Source organism: Ambystoma mexicanum, chromosome 1q (assembly GCF_040938575.1).
Source record: "Ambystoma mexicanum isolate Mex_15411 chromosome 1q, UKY_AmexF1_1, whole genome shotgun sequence".
In the NCBI taxonomy this organism is placed as follows: domain Eukaryota; kingdom Metazoa; phylum Chordata; class Amphibia; order Caudata; family Ambystomatidae; genus Ambystoma; species Ambystoma mexicanum.
In genome coordinates, this window is record NC_090922.1 from 347109195 (window position 1) to 347128869 (window position 19675).

General features: G+C 49.4%; 1 protein-coding gene across 6 annotated transcripts in view; it reads right to left on the minus strand.

The window, feature by feature from the left end:
* The window catches only part of GARRE1 (granule associated Rac and RHOG effector 1), a 1148859-nt gene that overhangs the window by 195813 nt on the left and 933371 nt on the right, over window positions 1–19675 (minus strand). For all 6 annotated transcript variants that reach the window (XM_069639445.1, XM_069639428.1, XM_069639448.1 and 3 more), the window contains one exon: window positions 9829–9994. In XM_069639445.1, the coding sequence (XP_069495546.1) occupies window positions 9829–9994 (166 nt within the window). The remainder of the gene's footprint in view (window positions 1–9828; window positions 9995–19675) is intronic.

The following is a 19675-nucleotide window of genomic DNA, read 5'->3' on the forward strand; positions in this document are numbered from 1 at the left end:
ACACAATATATTTGGAAGCATATCATTGTAAAATAGGTAACATGAAGAGGAAAAATGCAGTATGTATCCTGCTAGGTACAGGGTTTATCCCAATGACCTCTGTAGAAGATACTCGTACGTTCAAGGTTTCAGTTCTTCAGTTCAAAAACAAGTTTAGTGGGTAGAGTTTTCAAACTGGAGCAGAACACATTGTTCAGTTTTGTAAACCCAAAAGGAAATCTCATTATTTATAGGAAACTGTGCAGTCCAACTTTCATTAGTAAACACTAGTCAGGACTGTGCTCAATCTTAACCAATGAGCCAAAGGCAATTGGAATGCCTTAAGGTCATACAGATAATGTGCTCTAACTGTTTCCAGTGTACACACAAATTGGTGTTCATAGAAAAAGGTGCAGGGTGTGGAAACTGAATGACTATTTTCTGATTTTCATATAGTGGAGCTGCACATCCTGAACAGGAAGTTACAGTAGTCATGATTATCACTGTATAAAGTGGCAGAGCCTCTAAAAAGGCTACGATTGGTTGGTGCATAAATGACAGACCATCATGCAGTGCAGTTGCAAAGCGAGTCCCTGTTCAGAACAAGGCTACGGCCCTTACAGGGATATGAGCATTAGCCACCAAAACGATTCTTAGCCTCTGTGAGAAACCTGAGGGTATCCTCACTCCTCGACCCCTTGGATCCTCTGCAAAGGTGGCCAGGGAAAGGCCATCACTATTGGATCCCGACCCTGGGGGTGGAGAAGCGAGGGAGGATCACCTCGGTGGAGGGTCCTTTGGGACTGGGTCTGGGGTGCCCTTGGCCGAGACATGCTATCCCCCTTTCCCTACTAATGACCAACGCAACTCGTCCCCAACCTTTATCGGCTATTGTGAGCCAGTTCCCCTCATTTCCCCACCATTGACACTTGAAAGTACTGGGACGAAAAAGAGGAAACTAAGAGCAAAGAAGACTATGCTCTTTTACCATACTAGTACTGGAAGAGGGAGATGCCCGCTAAGAGCAGTAAAGGTCAGCCATGTCCTCTTGATAGTGGTCAGTGAGAGAAAATCCTCTTTGTGGAAGACGTATTGGAGGGCAGATGGACATATCCAGAAGGTCCAGGTACCACGTCCTTCTGGCCTGGCCCAATCCGGAGCAATGAGGATCATGGATTTCCCCAAATTTCTCAACCTTCTGATCACATGAGAAATGATGACATTTTAGAGTGTCTGTCTTGGTAATTTCTATTTCATTCGTCTCCTTGCTCTTTTCATCATCATTAGTGGCATGTTCAGCAAAAAGTATTTTAATAACAGGTGTATTATTATTGAAGAGTCTAGTTCTTGGCTACTTTAACTTGTTGCTTCATTACATCCCTTTCTAAGCATTTTCAGTTTTGGGGGCAAAACCTCTAAAATGGATTAAAATCAGGAAAGTATTTTGAGGAGTACATCACAAGGTTTATATGCAGATGTTCTTGGTTGATATTCAACCTTTCATAGCTGATCTTTCTCTGTTTTGCGATATATTAGTCACAAGATCTTTCTTTGGGAGACAGCACAAAATGTTTATTCAGGGCTGTTGCGCTGGAATTTGAGGCATCTTGGTTCGCAACAGTTATTAGAGGCCTTTTTCCACAAGAACTACCTTCTGAAGTCTTTGATTTTGGTTTTGTTTTTACACTGAAGCCTTACTCTTTGTGGACGTATGTGAGATACTGGGCTGAGGAACGGTGAGCTTCATCTTAACGTCATTTGGATGGCTCTTTGAGGTAAAACCATGAAAGTATATGTGAACATGTTACAAGTCTCCATAGACATTTTGCACCTCAATGGACTGAATTTACTTCACCTTCCAAGTAACTCAGTCCTCTGGAGACTTGGAAAGATGCCAGAGAGAAGCCATTTTCCGGAAAGCATGGTATCAGCAGCCCAAAGATAACTGAGGTGTTAAGAGTTTATGTGGAGTCGTCATCTTTTTTTCTCTGAATCGGTTTTTGTGACTGACCCCAACAGGACAAAATATGGAAACCATTCAAGTTAGTTTTAGGGAATGATTGACTTCATAATGGAGGTTTCATTACAGGTAATGGTTGGTCTAGCAATCAGCCTTGGACACGAGACTCAAGAATATACATCCTCAACCCTTCCCAAAAAGCCCATACACCTTTCAACCTCCTAGCATCACACTACATACACATACCCCCAAGCACACCACACACAGCTTTATGAAAGCTTGTCCCCCCCACAACCACAGAGTCTTACAGAACTCCCTCTGCACAGCGCACAGCACCATAAACCCAATGACATGTCCCGTTGTCTTCTTCCCCAAAGCCAGTGGCACTCCCGGTTTGCAGCTATATATCTTGTCCTCAGCCCCCTCCCCCACCCCTGGAAAAACACACATGTAAATGTCACTGGCACATGCCACCTACAAACACACAGGCACACAGGACTCTCGTACTTGCGCACTGCAGCCATCAACACCTGAAGCTTTAGCAACAGTCTCTCCTGCCATTAATCCACCTTACGTTGCTCCCTGTTTATATGCTAAGAGGCTGCAAAAATGGCATAAGAGCGCTATACAAAACCACTTACCCTTACATGTCAATATTTATTATTTAAAATACCGAAGAGTGAAGAGTGACAATTTGGGACCCATCCACTAAATGTCAGAATATTCTCAGCAAGTGAATCAATAACCGATTCCAACTGCGGACTATTTTTCTCAAAGATTTTCCTGGCTCTCTTTTTTTATTTTTATTTCTTTTTATTGCAGGTTTTGGTACAACAGCAACATTAAAATATGTAAGAAGGAAAGGCAATCAACACTAAGTCAACATTTTTCTTCCAGTCCCCCCCCACCACTTAATGTACCCCTTTCTTTCACCCCCGCCTTCTGGTTCCCACCTCCCTCCCACTTGGAAACAGAATCTTCTTGAGCTAATTGAAACCACAGTTAAGAACCTACTATTGACTTGGAGTGGCACGCAATTTGATTATCTCTTTGGCCGCCTCACAGGTATTCTATTACACCATTGGATGATGCATGACTAAGGATAGCCTCCAGGGTGAAGGTCCCCACACTTGCTTAAAGTCTTACCCAAAAGCCTTTCATTCAATCACCTTTTGTGTCTGCCCTACACTTAGTTCCCATTTTCAAGTATGTACTCATGAATTCCCCCCATATCCTCTCATCCAGGGTTGCCCTGCCAGGGAGGCCAGCCATTATTCTTTCAGTGATAAATATGTTCAGGATCACATTCATCAAATCCCTTTTACATGGGGTATGAGCACCTTTCCAATTCATCACTAGGCAGGCCCGTGCAGTGAGTAGTAGGGACCAAGGCAGCGCTGTCAATCTAACCTGCTCCCCATTTACTTCCTCCATGCCGAACAAGACCAGCATGGGCGATTTGATACAGGGGATCCCATACAGGTCTTTGGTCCATCCCAAGACTTAATCCCAAAATACTTGTATACATGGGCAACCCCACCACATGTGCCAATATTCAGCTCTAGCCCCCATACAAACACCAGCAGAAGGGGCTTGCACTCTGGAAAATCTTTGAGAGTCTGACAGGGTCATATTGCCATCTATGTAGGAGCTTGAAGGCATGCAGTTTGTATTGGCTCGAGATCGAGGACTGAGAGGCCCTCCTACATAATCTACCTACATAATATACCCCACAGTGCTAGGTCTATTTCCCTCTCCATCTCTCTTTCCCATTTCAGCCTGCATATATCTGTGGACCTACGCGACGCAACCACCAATTCCCCCATACATTGCTAAAATCAGACCCTTCATTTCAGCACTTTTGTATAAAAGTTTCTCGAAGGGGGTAAGGTCCCTCTGTATCCTGTCCCTCCATGATCCCTCCGCTATCACCCCCTTTAGTTGAAGATATGTGAATACTGATAGAGGCCCTATGCCCGGTGCATCCTCCAGGTCGGTTATGGTAATGAAGGTGCCATCCCTCCAGAGTTGGCCAATCCTTTCCAAACCTGCATCAAACCATTTCTTAAATCGTTCAGTGTTTGGGAACTCCTCTCATGCACCAGGCACCCAGTGGTGGATCAGGGGTGAAGGCCATGTTGTTACCCCTTGCATTTCCGCACCTCTTCTCCATATAGTCCCCACAATCGGATGATCTCGGATTTTACGGGGAAGCTTACTTCTTGGCACCCACAGCCATTCCCCTACGGTGGCAGGGGACAGGTGGAGATTATCTAGCCCAACCCAATGGGGATCTCTCTGTGCTCTAAGGTGAGGTATAAGAACCCTCAGCTGTGCAACTTTGTATTAGAGTTTCATGCCTGGGAGCCCACCTCCACCCCTCTTTAGGTAAGGTCAGGACTTCACCGGATATTCTTGCTTTTTTCCCCTGCCACAGGAATTTCAGCAGACTAGCCCTTATCTCATGGAATAAGGGACCTAGAAACAAGATCGGGAGCATTCGGAAAGTGTAGAGGAATCTCGGGAGACAAACCATCTTCAGGGCATTGCAGCTCCTAACCAAGATCTGGTCAACTTAGAGCCGCCACAGGTCTCTTGCGCAAAGAACACATCTCTGAACTTAGAAGACAAGTCTACTGGCTTCCAGTTAAGCAAAGGATCATCTTTAAAGCCCTGGCCCTGACATACAACTGTCTCCATGACCTCGCTCCTCCCAATCTAGCCCATAGGATCACCAAACCCACCACCCATGAACCGTCCCGATCCCAGTACTCGAACCTGCTGTCTGTTCCCAGAACTCGCAAAGCCCGTGCAGGTGTCTCCAGTTTCCCCACAGTCGCCCCCACCCTCTGGAATGCTCTCCCACCCCACCTTAGGGTTATTGACTTCCACTCAGCTTTCCGTAAAGCCATCCAAACAAACCTCTTTGTTTAATCTGTTTTAACATGTGATGTGCTGTACCATGTAATTTTTTATTGTGAACAAGTTCTTTTATTGGGCGGCTTCATTGTAACCCTCCAATAAGCCTCCTTAAGCTCTGATACAGCGCCTCGATGCCTGCGGCTGTTGCGCGCCCTACAAATACAAATAAATAAATAAACTTGTAAGGTAAGGTTAATCCCCAAGTATTTAAGTATGCCCAGGTTGACCTGTACCCCCCAATGGAGTGAACCTCTCAATTTCTCCGTCCCTATGCCTATCCAAGGGGAAAAGGACTGATTTAGCTCTGTTTATCTTACAACCAGAGTGGTTACCGTACTGCTCAATATTGCTCTTGGTATGGAGGTTAGAGGGTTACTCATATGCAGGAGTAGATCCTATGCGTATAATGCAACTTTATTGTTCACCCCTCCCACCTGGAATCCTTCTACTTGGGGACCCTCCCTAATTCTCTGGGCTAAGGTTTCCAGCGAGAGTGCGAATAGGATCGGGGACAGCCCCGTCTCGTACCCCTACCCAGGGCGAACCAGCAGGAATACCCTCTGTTTACTGCCACGCACACCCGAGGGGCTGTGTAAACTGCCATTATCCCTTAAGAAAGCCCTACTCCACCCTGTCAAACGCCTTCTCTGTGTCAACTGAGAGGAGGAAGGGGTCCCCAGTCATCCCCCAAGATTCGTAAATCAGGTGCAAGGTTTTCCTCATTATGTCCGCCCCCTGGCGGCCCCTTATGAAGCCCACCTCATCAGAGTGGATCAGTTGGGGCATATACTCCTCAAGTCTTGCCGCCAATACCAGAGTGTAGATCTTTGTGTCAATATTCAGAAGGGAAATGAGGTGATAACCACATAATTGGGGGTCCCTACCCTCCTTGTGTATCGCTGATACACAGGATTCCGGGGCTTCCACTGTCTCCAGCATGTCATTGAACAGCTCTACCAAGAATGGCAGGAGGGGGGTAAGGAAGGTCTTATAAAACCCAGCCAAGAAACCGCCCTCCCCGGGGGCCTTTCCTATTGGTAATCTTGCCACTGCACACTTAATTTCTTCCTCTGATTTTGGGTTCTCCGGTGCCTTGGTTTCCTCGGGAGACAGCCTGGGCAGCTGAGCACAAGCCAAATAAGCTATTATGTATCCCGTCTCTGGGGTAACCTTAGTTTCATACCATTTTTTATAGAAGGAAGCAAATGCCTCTTGAATCCCCTCCGTCGTGGGGTCCTGTGCATTATCCACCCCCTATAAAGCCTATACCCACCTTTCGGCATGCTGTCCCCTCAGTCTGGCCGCCAGTAACATGTCTGCCTTATCCCCCTTCTCATACAACTTTTGTTTCAGGGATTGCAGCTTTCTAATTATTTGCCCCTCCTCTAGGAGTCTGAGTTCCTCTCTTTGCCCCTCGCCTCCAGGACCCATTCCTCATGCCTCTCATTAGCCCCCCAAGTCAGTTTATCGAGCAGGCTGATTTCCAACATCAACCTATTTTCAAGAAGTGTGCGCTCCCCCTTTTTCCTTGCCCCTTCTCTAATCAAAATCCATCTCCAGGTCACCTTCCCCGCTTTCCATACCACTCTTGAGACCTCCCCTGTGTGATTTGTTTTCAAGTATTCCATTATTTCTTTAACCATCTTTGAGCGGAAAACCTGGTCCTTCCATAGAGATTCATTACACCTCCAAGTGGACCCCCTGGGGACCATTCCGGGCCAATTAAGGTCAGCTGTTACCATACCATTGTCGGACCAGGTGATCGGGGAGATCTCTGAACTCAGTGCTTCCTCTCACAGAACTCTTGAGATGTACATATAATCAGATCTGGTACCATGGGGGCCGAGTAAAAGGTGACCTGGACTATGGTTCCTGAGGGCGTTCAACCGAGAGCGCATTGAGTGCAAATACTGCCATATGTCCCGCAGCCCATAAACCACCAGTGTTTCTAGGACCTCTCTGTATTCCCGTCTCGGCAGTACCTGAGGCCCCGACGGCAACACCCAACTGTCTAGCTGGATATCCGCTCATACATTAAAGTCTCCTTCTAATATTAGGTTGCCAGAGGCTTCAAGCATTATTTCTGGGAGAGTTTTATTTAGGAACCTCAGTTGTCCCTGGTTTAGACCATATATTGTGGCGAAAGTGAAGCTTACTTTCTTTTATGTTGCCCGCCACCAGGTGAGCCTTGCCTTCGCCTGCCCACACCTTCGAAACCTCAATTTTCAGCCCTTTCCCTATGAGGATTCCCACCCCGCTCTCCTCAAGGGCCCCGATCCTCAGTATTCCAGATCCCGCAATCTACTAGGGACTCTTTGTTATTCCCGTCTGGCGTATTTAGTCTCCTGGAGGAACATGATATCCAGGTCAGCTCTACGGAAGACTCTAGACAGCAGGGACCTCTTTGTGGTTGACATTCAAAGTCCCCACCCTCAGATGACCTTCCCTTGCCCAGTCTGTCACTACAGCCATCCTATTACACCCCTACGTGAGGGTCCCACTCCCAACCTGGGCGTCCAGTATCTGTCATCCCACCCCCCGCCAACCGAAGACCTTTACCACAACCCCAACTTTGAACTCCTCCTCCTACCCCTCAATCCCAACGGGCACCCGACTCCCCCAGTTGTCACCAGGTTGAGATTGGACAGCCAGTATAACCCAATCCTTTCAGGTCCCCTTCCTTCAACATCTCCTTATCCTTGAGCCCCCAAACCCACCCCACCCCACACAACAAAACATAACTTCAATTTCCCAAATTTGGGCAGTCCACTGCACTTCTAAAATCGGCCCTCTCCAACTTAGTGCTATATCACAACCCTCAGGGATTCGGATTGTCCCACATTACACCATCACAATGAACAAGGACTCCCCCAGTTCAAGTATCTTCTCCGAGGCTGTACTCCCACTGTGGTCAGGTGTCTGCCGTGAGCGATGTATTCAATTTCCTAAACTTTCTAGAACCCGGCATCAGTCTTCTTTTGGGTCCCTTGATAAGCCACTGCCTAGCTCCATCCTCCTTTTCTCTCTTCCACCAGCTCCACCGTGACACTACGAATGTCCTCCTCGGTAAACAGCTTGTATTTATACCCTTCGACTTGAAAGGAGATGGAAAACTGGAACCCCCACCTGTAACTCACTCCTTTCTCATGAAGCCCCTTCGTCAGGGACAAGCACATTCTTCTTTTGGCTAAGGTCAGGGAGGACAAATCCTGAAAGATTGACACTCTGGATGTGCCATACATGACCGGGCCTCTCGGTTTAGCTTTCTCGAGGATCTTTATTTTGCCCCACCTGCCCTATGGATTCTCTCGATTTTCACTTCACCGATGGTGTCATCCTGTTGTCATCCTTGAAAACCAATTTTGTAACTTCAAGTAGTGTCGTCCTCCGATCCGCCTCAGTCTCCTCGTCTCTCTCCGGGATCCCTAACAGTCTTAAGTTATTCCGCCTTTCGCGGTTTTCTAAATCGTCCATTTTCATTCTGACCTCCTCCTCATGTCTCTCCATTTCGGACATCCACATGTCCATTTGTGTCTCTAGGGTGTCAAGGGAGGATGGATTGTGCTCTACTTAGTCCAGCCTCTCCTCCATTTTGTCAATTCTATTGGGTGATTTTAGCCACTCTACTCCCAATGTCAGCCCTCACACTCCCAATTTCTTCCAACAGTGCTGCAACATCCTTTTTAGTTGCTGCAGATTCCTCGATGACGCTAGTCATATTGGACTACACCCTCCACTGGTCAGGGGACCCACTGCCTTCAACCGCTGCTCCGGGGGGGGAGGGGGCTTCCTTCTGGGGTCTGCTCATAATCGTCCAAAATGGCCCCCTTTCCCCAGTGGGGTTTGGGTGGGGGCCCCCTGATCTTCCAGGCACTCTCCCCATCCCCCTGTCCCCCCCAAGCTTCTTCCTACCACAACTGCAGCACCCACAGCCGTGCTCCTCCCTGCGGGGGGGCTCCTGCCCAGTCCAGCTAAGCCCAGGCCTGCCCTCTGTAATGGCTTTAATTATGCCACCCTTTCCTCAGGCCTCTGTGTGGCTACGTTCCCCTTGTGCTGCTCTGGGATTAGCACAGTGGGTGCTCCTTCTGCCTCAGTGCCTGGGCAACGTTCAGGTGCACTGTGTGTTCTCCCCAATACCCCTGCCAGTCCAGCATTCACCTCTGCACCTGCACCACGGCAATGCCTGTGAGCCGCGGGTGGGAAGGCCACCAATGTTCCACACGGATGCCCTATTTATTTGTGGGCTACCTTGGGGTTCTCCACAGGGGTCCACCCAGTGGGCGACTCCCCACCGCAATAATACCCTTCAACTCGTTGAACTCTTTGTTGCCCCACCGACCTCGCAGACCTCCCGTGGGCTCAGCGATCAGGCGAGGGGGACGGGGGCATCTGCATGCTCTGGCGCAGTGAACAGGGAGAAGATTGCGCTCAGGCTTCTTACATAAGCACGCCCCCTGGTGGCCATTCCTGGCTCTCTAACTTCTGACAGAATTGTGGCCCACTGGCGCTAAACTGACGCATGGCGGGACATCTGCAAAATAATTTATCTGTGGATTATCATTTCTCCAAATGTTACAGTGCTCCTGGAGAGAAGCAGCCCTATTTCACTGAAAACCGCCTTTTGCATTACATAAAATTACACCAAATTCAACAAATATCTTTGGTTTAATCAGGCGCACATAAGCACACCCATAAACTTAGTAGATGTGTCATGTGATTCACTTTTTCCTCTCCAATAGCTTGTGATCAATGCCTGCACAGAAAGATCACTAAACATACTGTATGGGACCATTCAAACTACATAAAGCCTGAGAGAAACAGATTCTGATTATCATGTTTAAAAAAAATAATAATAAAAAACTGAAATAATAAACTAAAAACAACATGTAACAATAGTTGGTATGAAAACTACAATACTCTGACTGCTAAAATAAAAACAAGGCACCTTAGAGACAATGGTTACTTACCAATCTGTGAAATACTCCGGTAACGGCCATGTCCTGTGAGGATCATCAGGATGAGGCCAGTTGCTACGTGTGTTGCTTGGGCGACGAACATGCTGTGCTTGGCGTTTTTGTTGCATAGCTTGGCTGACCCCAGCCACATACCGTGCAAATTCCGGGTCTGAGCCAACTAGAAATAAATTAATTTAAAATAAATCTTAGTCAGATGAGGACATGTTCAACGATTTCTACGGTACTTATCCCTTTCTTTAATCTTGGCTGTTTACCACAGCAACAACAAACAATGGTCAGCAGTTGATAAGCATTGTTGATGTTTTAGTAATTAAACTATATAGGAAACACTTGGCACGAACAATCGCATAGATCATATTAGTGTCTTCCTCAAATCTCTATTACATCATTCCTTTGCTTTCAAACTAGGTTTGCACATTGGTAAACCTTTACACATATTACATTTACACAGTGCACCATTCACATTTCGTGCTGGCATACTTTTAGGCAAGCATGAATACAATGTTTCTTCTGATGACGGCTTATCAGTGAAATATCCAGCCTACAGACTAGGACCTAGGAACATTTTCATTGATGCAAATACAGCACAGTGTGGCACCACCCGTACCCACAGCAAGGGTGTCCCTGTAGCCTCCACCGTAAAGAACAAGTTACTTACCTGTAACTGTTGTTCTCCAGCATGGGTCTGGCATGGATTCACATGCTCATGAATATTCCCCGTCGTCAGGCTGGGAATCCTCGGTAAAGAAAAAAATCAGTATCAGTTTCGTTTCTGAACTGTCTTTCTTAGTAGTAACCAATCACTGATCTCTGGGTCATACTGCCCCCAGCCAATGACTGCCCTCTCCCTAAGCCCCTCCCCTGGCAGCCATCCTCAGATTTGGTAACACGTAAAGTGGCAGTATGACCAAGTGAAGAGCCGCAGAGGGGAAGGAGGGAGGGTTTGCAATGTGAATCCATGCCAGACCCATGCTGGAGAACAATAGTTACAGGTAAGTAACTTGTTCCTTCTCCAGCATGGGGTCTGGCATGGATTCACATGCTCATGAATATAAGAATACATAGCAGTATACACATGTACAACCACGGGAGGTGGCAACAGGCTCAACATTAAACAATACAACAACTCAACATTAAGCATCTCTCACCTCCTCACCAGGCTCACCTTAAGCGAACAGGTTGCGCAGCACTGCTTGGCCGACCCTGGACTCCCCCCTGGAGTCCCGATCAACAGTAGAATCTTGTGAAGGTGTGCGTCTACCTCCATGTAGCAGCCCTGCAGATGTCCAGCAGGGGCACACCAGACAGGAACGCCGTGGTGGCAGGGATCGCTCTGGTCGAATGGGCTCTCGAACGGCCGGGCAGCGGTCGGTTTGCCAACCGGTGACAGTGCAGTATGCAGCCGGAGAGCCATCTGGAAATGGAAGCCTTCAAGAGAGCCTTCCCTTGATTCACAGGTCCAAAGTTCACAAACAGCTGTGATGTCTTCCGAAAACTCTTTCGTGCGGTCCACGTAGAACTTCAGCACTCTAGCTACGTCCAGCGAGTGCAGAGTCCTCTCGGCCTGCGACGAAGGCGACGGGAAGAAAACTGGTAATACCAAGGGCTCGATGAGGTGGAAGTCCGACGGCACCTTGGGTATAAAGGAGGCATCCCCAGCACCACCCTTGTGTCGTGAAAAGTCAAGTATGGAGGCTTGCAAGATAGGGCCTGGATCTCTCCCACTCGTCGTGCAGAGGTGATGGCCACGAGAAATGCTGTCTTCCACGACAGGAACTTCAATGGCGCCGAATGCATAGGCTCCTGTACTTCTGGTGTATCGGGAGATGGCAGCCAGATGTATCTTGATGGAGGCGTGAGCCAGTCCAGCTTTGGCCAGCGACAGTAGTTACGGCAATACTTTAGGGGCCGTAATCCGCAGAGGGTTAATCTTCTGTGCACAGCACCAGACAGAGAACCTCTTCCACTTTTGTCTATAGCACTTGAGAGTTGAGGACGCCCTGGCTTTTGCAAGAACCTCTCTGCAGTCAGCCGGGATATCGTATCCTCCAAACTCTAGTGCTGCAGGAGCCAAGCCTGCAAGTTTAGCGATTCTGGGTTGTGATGAAGAATGGCACCTCCTTCCCTGGAGAGAAGATCCGCGTCCGTCGCCAGCTTGATAGGTGGGGACGTTGACAAGTCCAGAAGGTCCGGGAACCAGATCTGTCTCGGCCACACCGGTGCAACGAGGATCATCCTGGACCTCTTGAGCTGGTTGATGAGACGGAGCAGCAACGGCAACGGAGGGAACGCGTACAGGAACAGGCCATCCCAAGGGAACAAGAAAGCATCGCCCATGCTCCTCGGCTGTGTGAACCTGCTGGCGAACCTCTGGCACTTGGAGTTCGTCGCCATCGCAAACAGGTCGATCTGGGGTTTGCCCCATCGTTGAAAGAGCCGATCCACCTGGTCCTGGCATAGTTCCCACTCGTGGCACGAGCACAGCTCCCTGCTGAGCGAGTCGGCAATGGTGTTTTTTATTCCTGCCAAGTGGAAGGGAACCAGAAACATCCCCTGGGCGACGGCCCAGTGCCACAGATCCTGGGCCTCCTTGGATAGGGATGGGGATCTGGTGCCTCCCTGCTTCCAGATGTAGAACATTGTGGTGGTGTTGTCGGTGAAAATCCTCACCACTTTGTCCTTGAGGGACGGAAGGAATGATTTGAGCGCCCAGAACACGGCTCGTAGCTCCAGGATGTTGATGTGGAGAGACCTCTCCTCCGGGAGATAGAGGCCTCTTGCGTGGAGATCTCCGGTGTGGGCCCCCCATCCCTCCAGGGAGGCATCCGTCGTCACTGTCTCCTGATACGCCGGGGTCTGAAAGTCCGTGCCTGCCGTGAGGTTCGCACGGGTACCCCACCATAGAATCGCCCGACGGAACTCCTCGTCGAGCGGGATCCTGTCTTCAAAGCTGCCCGCCGCTTGAATCCAGCGGGCGTCGAGGAACTCTTGTAGCGGACGCATCTGAAGTCTGCAAAGGGCCACAAGGTATATGCATGAGGACATCATCCCGAGGAGGGACTTGATGGACCTCACCCAGGCCACATCCATGGCTAACAGGCGCTGCACCTTGCCCAAAATGGCCTTCGTCCTTTCTTCGGACGGAGATGCCAATCGCTCCACTGTATCAAGCTTCGTTCCCAGAAAGAGTGCTACCTGCGACGGAACCAGGTGGGATTTGGGGTATTGATGGCGAATCCCAGTTCCGTGAGCAGGCGGACGGTCCTCGCTGTGTGTTCGACGGCGAGTTCTCTTGACCTTGCACGGATTAGCCAGTCGTCCAGGTAGGGGTAGACGTGGATCCCCTGCAGTCACAGCTGCGCTGCCACTGGTGCAAGGCACTTGGTGAACACCCTGGGTGCCGACTTTAATCCGAATGGCAGGGCTCTGAATTGGTAGCGACGCCCCTGGACTACGAATCTAAGGAACTTTGTGTCCTTTTAGAATGGGGATGTGGAAGTAAGCATCCTCCAGGTGCAACTACAATAGGAAGTCGCCCTCCCTCCAGCTGTCCCAGCACGTGCTGGAGGGTGACCATCTTGAATTTCTGTGCCTTGATGTACTTGTTTAACCGACGCAGGTCCAGGATTGGGCACCAACCGCCTGTCTTCTTTCTGACAAGGAAGTACCTCGAGTATACTCCGGAGCCCCAGAGCCTCTTGGGAGGAGCTCGATGGCACCTTTCTTGAGCATCGCCCTTACCTCCAACAGCAGTTGAGGGACGTGATTCTCCTTCCTGGCCACGGGAGGAATGCAAGGACACTTCTTTTGAAATTCTAGCGAGTGTCCGCGGGCCAGGGTGTCCAGCACCCAACCGTCGGTGGAGATGGACTCCCACACGCTGACTAACTTCGTCAGCCGGCCTCCCACCGGGGTGCTTCGGTGGGGGCCCGACGCTACGGCCGGTTCAGTCCTGCTTGGAAGAGGCCTTGCCGCCTTGGCCTCCTTGACGACGGCAGCGAGACCCTCCTTGCTTACCGCGACCTCTGTAGGCCTCCTGGGACGAGGAACGGGCCGCCTGGCGGTACCTAGAAGAGCCACCGCTGGATCCCTTGGAGGCTCCCTGTCTGCTTCCGGAGCTCCGAAAGGGCCGCCCTTGCTGAAGGACTTCTAGGGCTCGGGCTGTCTCTGTGTCGGTCTTGATGGCCTGGAGGGACTCATCCACCGTCTTCCCAAACAGGTTGTTGCCGTCGAACGGCATATCCAACACTCTGGTCTGGACGTCCTGGCGAAAGTCCGTAGCCCTGAGCCATCCTCGTCGTCGAAGGCAAACCCGGTTGCCCAGCTGGTGAAATCCGGTATCGGCAATGTCCGTTGCCACTGTTATGGCGTGATCCGACGCCACTTCACCTTCCTGCAGAATCTGTAGGGCCTTTGCCCTCTTGTCGTCCGGTAGGAAGTCTAGCAGTGGAGCTATCTTGAAGCAGAGCTCCCTGTCGTAACGGGCCACAATCGCTAAGGCATTGGCCGCCTTATTCGTCATCGCCGCCGACTAGATGACTCGTCGTCCCATGGAGTCCAACTTCTTGCCCTCGCTGTCCAGTGGGGAAGTGGAAGTTGAAGCCGCCGCACCCGCCGCTTTCTTCTTGGCTGCTGCCAAGACGACCAAATCCAGCGTGGGCTGGGCCCTGAGGCACAAGGGGGCGGCGTCGGGGACCCAGTACTTCTTCTCGTACCTGTCCCTTTTGGCGGGTGTCGTGGAAGGGTTCTTCAGGATAGCCAGCCCTTCGTCCCAGATGTTGTCCAGCAACGGTACCGCGAGGACCGTCTTTCTCTTGGCCTCCTGTCGTTGGTAAAGTAAGCCTTCCTTTTTCTGTTCCTCAGGGCAGAGCTGGAAGAGCTCGGATGCCCTGGCTATCATGGTGTGGAAAGAGCCAATTTCGTTGGGCGGAGAGGCCCGAGGGGGGGGGGGTGATGAAGGAATGTCCGTTGTATCATCGCCACCGTCGTCGTCCGTCCCCGTCGCTGTATCCGTCGCCGTATCATCCAGAGGGTCCAGCGAGGGGGATGAGGGGTCCACAGGCCTTGTGGGCGTGAAGGGCGGTGCAGGGTGGACTTTCCTCCGCTTGTTCGGAGGGCTTCCCGACGGTCCAGGTTCTGGATCCTCTGTCGGGGTCTGTGGTAACCTCGTCCTTATCTCAGTACATAAGGATTGGATCGCCAACAAAATGGCCGCCAAGCTATCCTGGGGCTCGGGCAATGGCTGCGACGGGAAGGATGGCTGCTCCACTGGGCCCTCGTCGTCGCCATCTTCGATCACATCAGCAGGATCCTTCCCCTGGGATCGAACCTTCTCGAACCTCTCATTGAGGCCTTCAAACCTCTTGTTGAGGCCTTTCACGGTTTCCACCAGATCCTCCTCGGAGGCTGAATCCGAGTCCATAATGGCCACCAGCCCCCCTCCCTCTTTTTCCACCGGGGACTTCACGGGGGTCTTAACGATGGGCTGGAAAGAGGATTCCCTCCGTGGTGGCAGGGAAACTCTGGGCCCCGAGGCCGCCTCCGCTGGCGTAGTCTCTGCCGGCTTCGCCAGGGCCGCTGCGACAACCTCGATAGAGGCCTTTGCCGGGTGGATCAAGGCCCTCACCACCTTAGGTGCGTCCTGGGCCTTCGCTTTGGGGGGAGGGTCATCGCCTCACTTCCCCTCGGCTCCCTTCGAGATCGACCGGGGCCTCTCCAGAAGCTTACCCAGGTTCTCAGACTTCCTCTTCCCCGAACCAGAGCGCTGGCTCGCGGTTGATCGTGCCGGGGAAATCGCACCCTGCTTGGCAGCCGAAGAGCCCGACCATTCGGCGCTCCCGGTGCCTGCGGACTTGCGGTGCTTGGCCTTCTGTTGGGCCCCCATCGTCGGGGCGCCTTCACAGGACTTAGAAGACCGCTCAGACTTTTTCTTCGCCTTTTCACCTGCTGTGCCATTCTCCAGCCAGGCGGCGTGGCGGGAACGACGATCTTGCTTGGTCCGTTCCGACAGGTTCTTGCAGAATGCACAGTCCTTTTCCACGTGCGTCTTGTCCTCATGAAGGCAGTAGAGACATCTCGAATGCTCGTCCTCCTTGAAAACATTTTGCAATCCGCATCCCGGGCAGCTCCTGAACAGTTTGGATCCGGGAGTCGAGCTTCCCTTGTCCTGGGCCATGTCCGTTGAGGTAGGCCTCAGATCTTCTGGAACCTCCAAGAAGCGTAACTCGACGAAAACTTAACCCTTGAGGGTAGTAGAAGAATTCCGAAACGGGTCCCCGTTATCGGAAGTGGAAAAGGTGGAGCTTGAGGCTCGATTAAACCGAAAAAAGAGAAAATCTCCTGAAAAAGAGCGAAAACGCAGTAAAAGCTTGAGAGCTAAAGCACAAGGACTCCCAACACTTGAACGTGCGGTAAAAATCTGAGGATGGCTGCCAGGGGAGGGGCTTAGGGAGAGGGCAGTCATTGGCTGGGGGCAGTATGAACCAGAGTTCAGTGATTGGTTACTACTAAGAAAGACAGATCAGAAAATGAAACGGATACTGATTTTTTCTTTACCAAGGATTCCCAGCCTGACGACGGGGAATATTCAGCATGTGAATCCATGCCAGACCCCATGCTGGCGAATATAAGGAATGTTCTTTGAATATTTCCTGTCGGTCGGCTGGGAATCCTCTAACATTAAAGCAGTTTACTTTTACATTTTAACTGCTCATCACTTGAGCCAAGAAGAGCAAGAAAGGGGAAGAAGGGGGTGGGAGGGTTGCATGTAAATCCCAAAAAGATACCAATGCTGGAGAACATGAGTTACAGGTAAGTAACTTATTCCTTCTCCTGCATCGGATCTTTCATGGATTCACATGCTCTTTGAATACGATTATACAGCACTACATATACACAACCAATGGTTGGAGGCATAGTTGAACAGAAGCAACACACTCACCTCATGTCAACAGGTTTGCAAAGCACTGCCTGGCTGACTGAGGACTTCTCCCTGGAATCCCTATCGACACAGTAAAACCATGTGACGGTATGGACAGATCTCCACATGGCTGCCCTGCAAATGGCAAGCAGGAGAACACCGGAGAGGAACGCAGTAGTAGAAGCAAGGGCTCTTGTTGAGTGTGCTCTTGGTCTTCTTGGAAGGGGCCTGTTGGCCAGATGGCAGTAGGAAATGCACACCAAAAGCCATCTTGCAATGGAAGACTTGGTGATGCCCTTGCCAGTAGGTCCAAAAGCAACAAACTGTTGCGACGACTTTCAGAACTCCCTTGTGTGGGCTACATAGAACTTGCGGGCCTGGGAGACATCTACAGAATGTAAGGATTGCTCCCCTGGAGATGAAGGAAAACCAAAGAGCACTGGTAATTCCGGAAATTTATTGTCCAATAGCTCTATTGGATGCGGCAGGTAAATTCTTTGCGACAATACTGCAGAAAGCCTTAATCAAATGGAGCACATCAGCAAATCATAGAGACTTCTGGCAATCAGGATTTGTTAGGGGTGGAGAGGGACTCCCCTTAACATTTTCCTGATTCATTTACTAAAAGCCAGAACTGTCAGAGACAAAGCCCAGAACATATTTGTAGCCTCCATTGACCTTTCAAAGGCCTTTGACACAGTTAGATGACCTAGTTGTGGAAGAAACTGGCTAACTGGAACTGTCTGCAGATAATTTTAGAAAACATCAAAGTACTTACACTCTGAAACAGTTATCAGGGTAAGGTTGACAAATCTGGTCTACTGTCTGACCAAATACCCATTACGACAGGCCTGAAATGAGGCTGCCCTCTGGCACCTGAACTTTATAATCTTTACGTTTTAGACGTAGAAGACGCCTTTCAGCAAATACCTTCATTCCCTCCCAAACTGGCAGGAAGTCCGATTGGGAGGCTGCTATACGCAGATGACATCGTCCTGATTGGCCAGACTCCCATTGGACTATAGCGGCAGCTGGATGCTTTCCAGCTCTATGTAGATACCAATAAGCTAACAATTAACCCGTACAAATCACAAATTGTAAGGCTGGGTACAACAAATAACAGAGGAATCAAAAATAAGTATGGGTGGTACCTCAAATTACTATTATTACTATAAAAAATATTGCAAATTTACTTTCACCCCACTGATATCCTTTTGTAGGATGAAAGTGGCCCTGATCTTGCTATATGGTGCCGAAAATGTTCCAACAAAAACATGGTCAGTATTGGAAGGCCTTCTCTGGCAGTCAGTACTTCAGCTCCCCAAATCATTATCTGTTCAAATAATAAGCAGAGAAATGGCTTCGACCTCACTCAAAGCTATTGCAGAATGGAAGTTAATTGCATTTTACCTCAAATGTTTGGATGAGACCTCTACGGGGGGATTCCGTGTGATAAAGAAGGTGCTGGAACAAAAGTCAGACCACTCATTAATTAACGAAATGGCAGGAAACTTGTCAAGTAATTTTGGAAAACTTAAACGAAACAAAAGAAGACCTTCTCTCCAATCCGGATAGAACCAAAAAAACTGTACACAAGAGATTGGATAGGGACACAGGAAGAAATCTGGAAGTACAACTATTACGACGAATTCTGGCCTCGTCCCCGAAAAACTGAACAATTTGCCAAGTTACTAAAACCCTTTCCAAACAGCTACTTTCGGTCACTATATATGCAATTTCGTCTTAACATTCTACCGACAAGGGTTATAATCAAAAGACAAGAGAAGCAACGGGGAAATGACAATTGCAGACTGTGCCACCAACCAGATACACAGGAAACACTGAAACATTTAACTCTTAGATGTTCAGGTCTGAGATAAGAATGAGAAGTACATCCGGGAGAGACTTTTAGGAAACATTACCCGAGACAAGTCTGAGAGAAGTCGATTGCTGGTGGAGAATTTTGATTGAAGGAGTAAGAATTAGAACGAACTTGGCACTAGTAAGAATGCTTATAGCAATCTTTAAAAGAATAGATGACCTACCTCAGGCCGGGAAATCGGCAGACTAGGTGGAGGAATCAAGTGCATCTAGTGGTGCCTGCTAAAGTAAACGTGTACAGGAATCTGAAATCCCCTTCACCATCATGAACTCAATAGGACTTGAAACTCTCAACTCTTTCTGTTTCTACTTTGTTTTATGGAAAATGTTATGTTTTTTAAATGTATATGAGGAAGTGGGTTTAAGGTTTTCGATTTTGTAAACCAATTTGGAGCCCGTAAATAAATAAATAAAAAAGAATTTTAAAAAAAAGACCACAGTGGACTCAGAGGATTATTCAGGTCGAATGCTGAAGGGACCTTCGCCATGAAAGAAGGGTTTGTACGCAGAACCATCTTAGACTGGTGGAAACACAAGTAAGGGGGTTTTCAGGATAGAACTTGCAGTTCACCTACCCATCTGACTGAGGTAATGGCAACTAGGAATGCAGTCTTCCAGGTGAGAAATGTCAATGGGGCTCTGAGAAGAGGCTTGAATGGAGGTCCCATTAGCTTTGAGAGGACCACTGAGTGCCCAAGCTGGATCAGGTGCTCAAACCGGAGGACACACACAAAAGAGTCCCTTGACAAATTCCTCTCATGAACCTATATGACCAGAGGGCTAGCGTAGTGTGTCAAGACAGTTTTTGCTTAAGACAGAAGGTATGGAAAGACATTAGCAGCTTGAACCTGTAACGGATCTAGGTTTTGAATTGCCCACCATATGGTAACATGTTTCCACTTGCTCCTATAGAAGGACAGAGTAGATGTTGCTCTTGCCTTGGCTAGGATTCGTTTGCAGTCTGCAGGCTGCAGAATGCTTGCAAATTCTATGCTGCGGTAGTCAAGCCGTCAAGTTGAGGGATGCTGGGTCATGGTG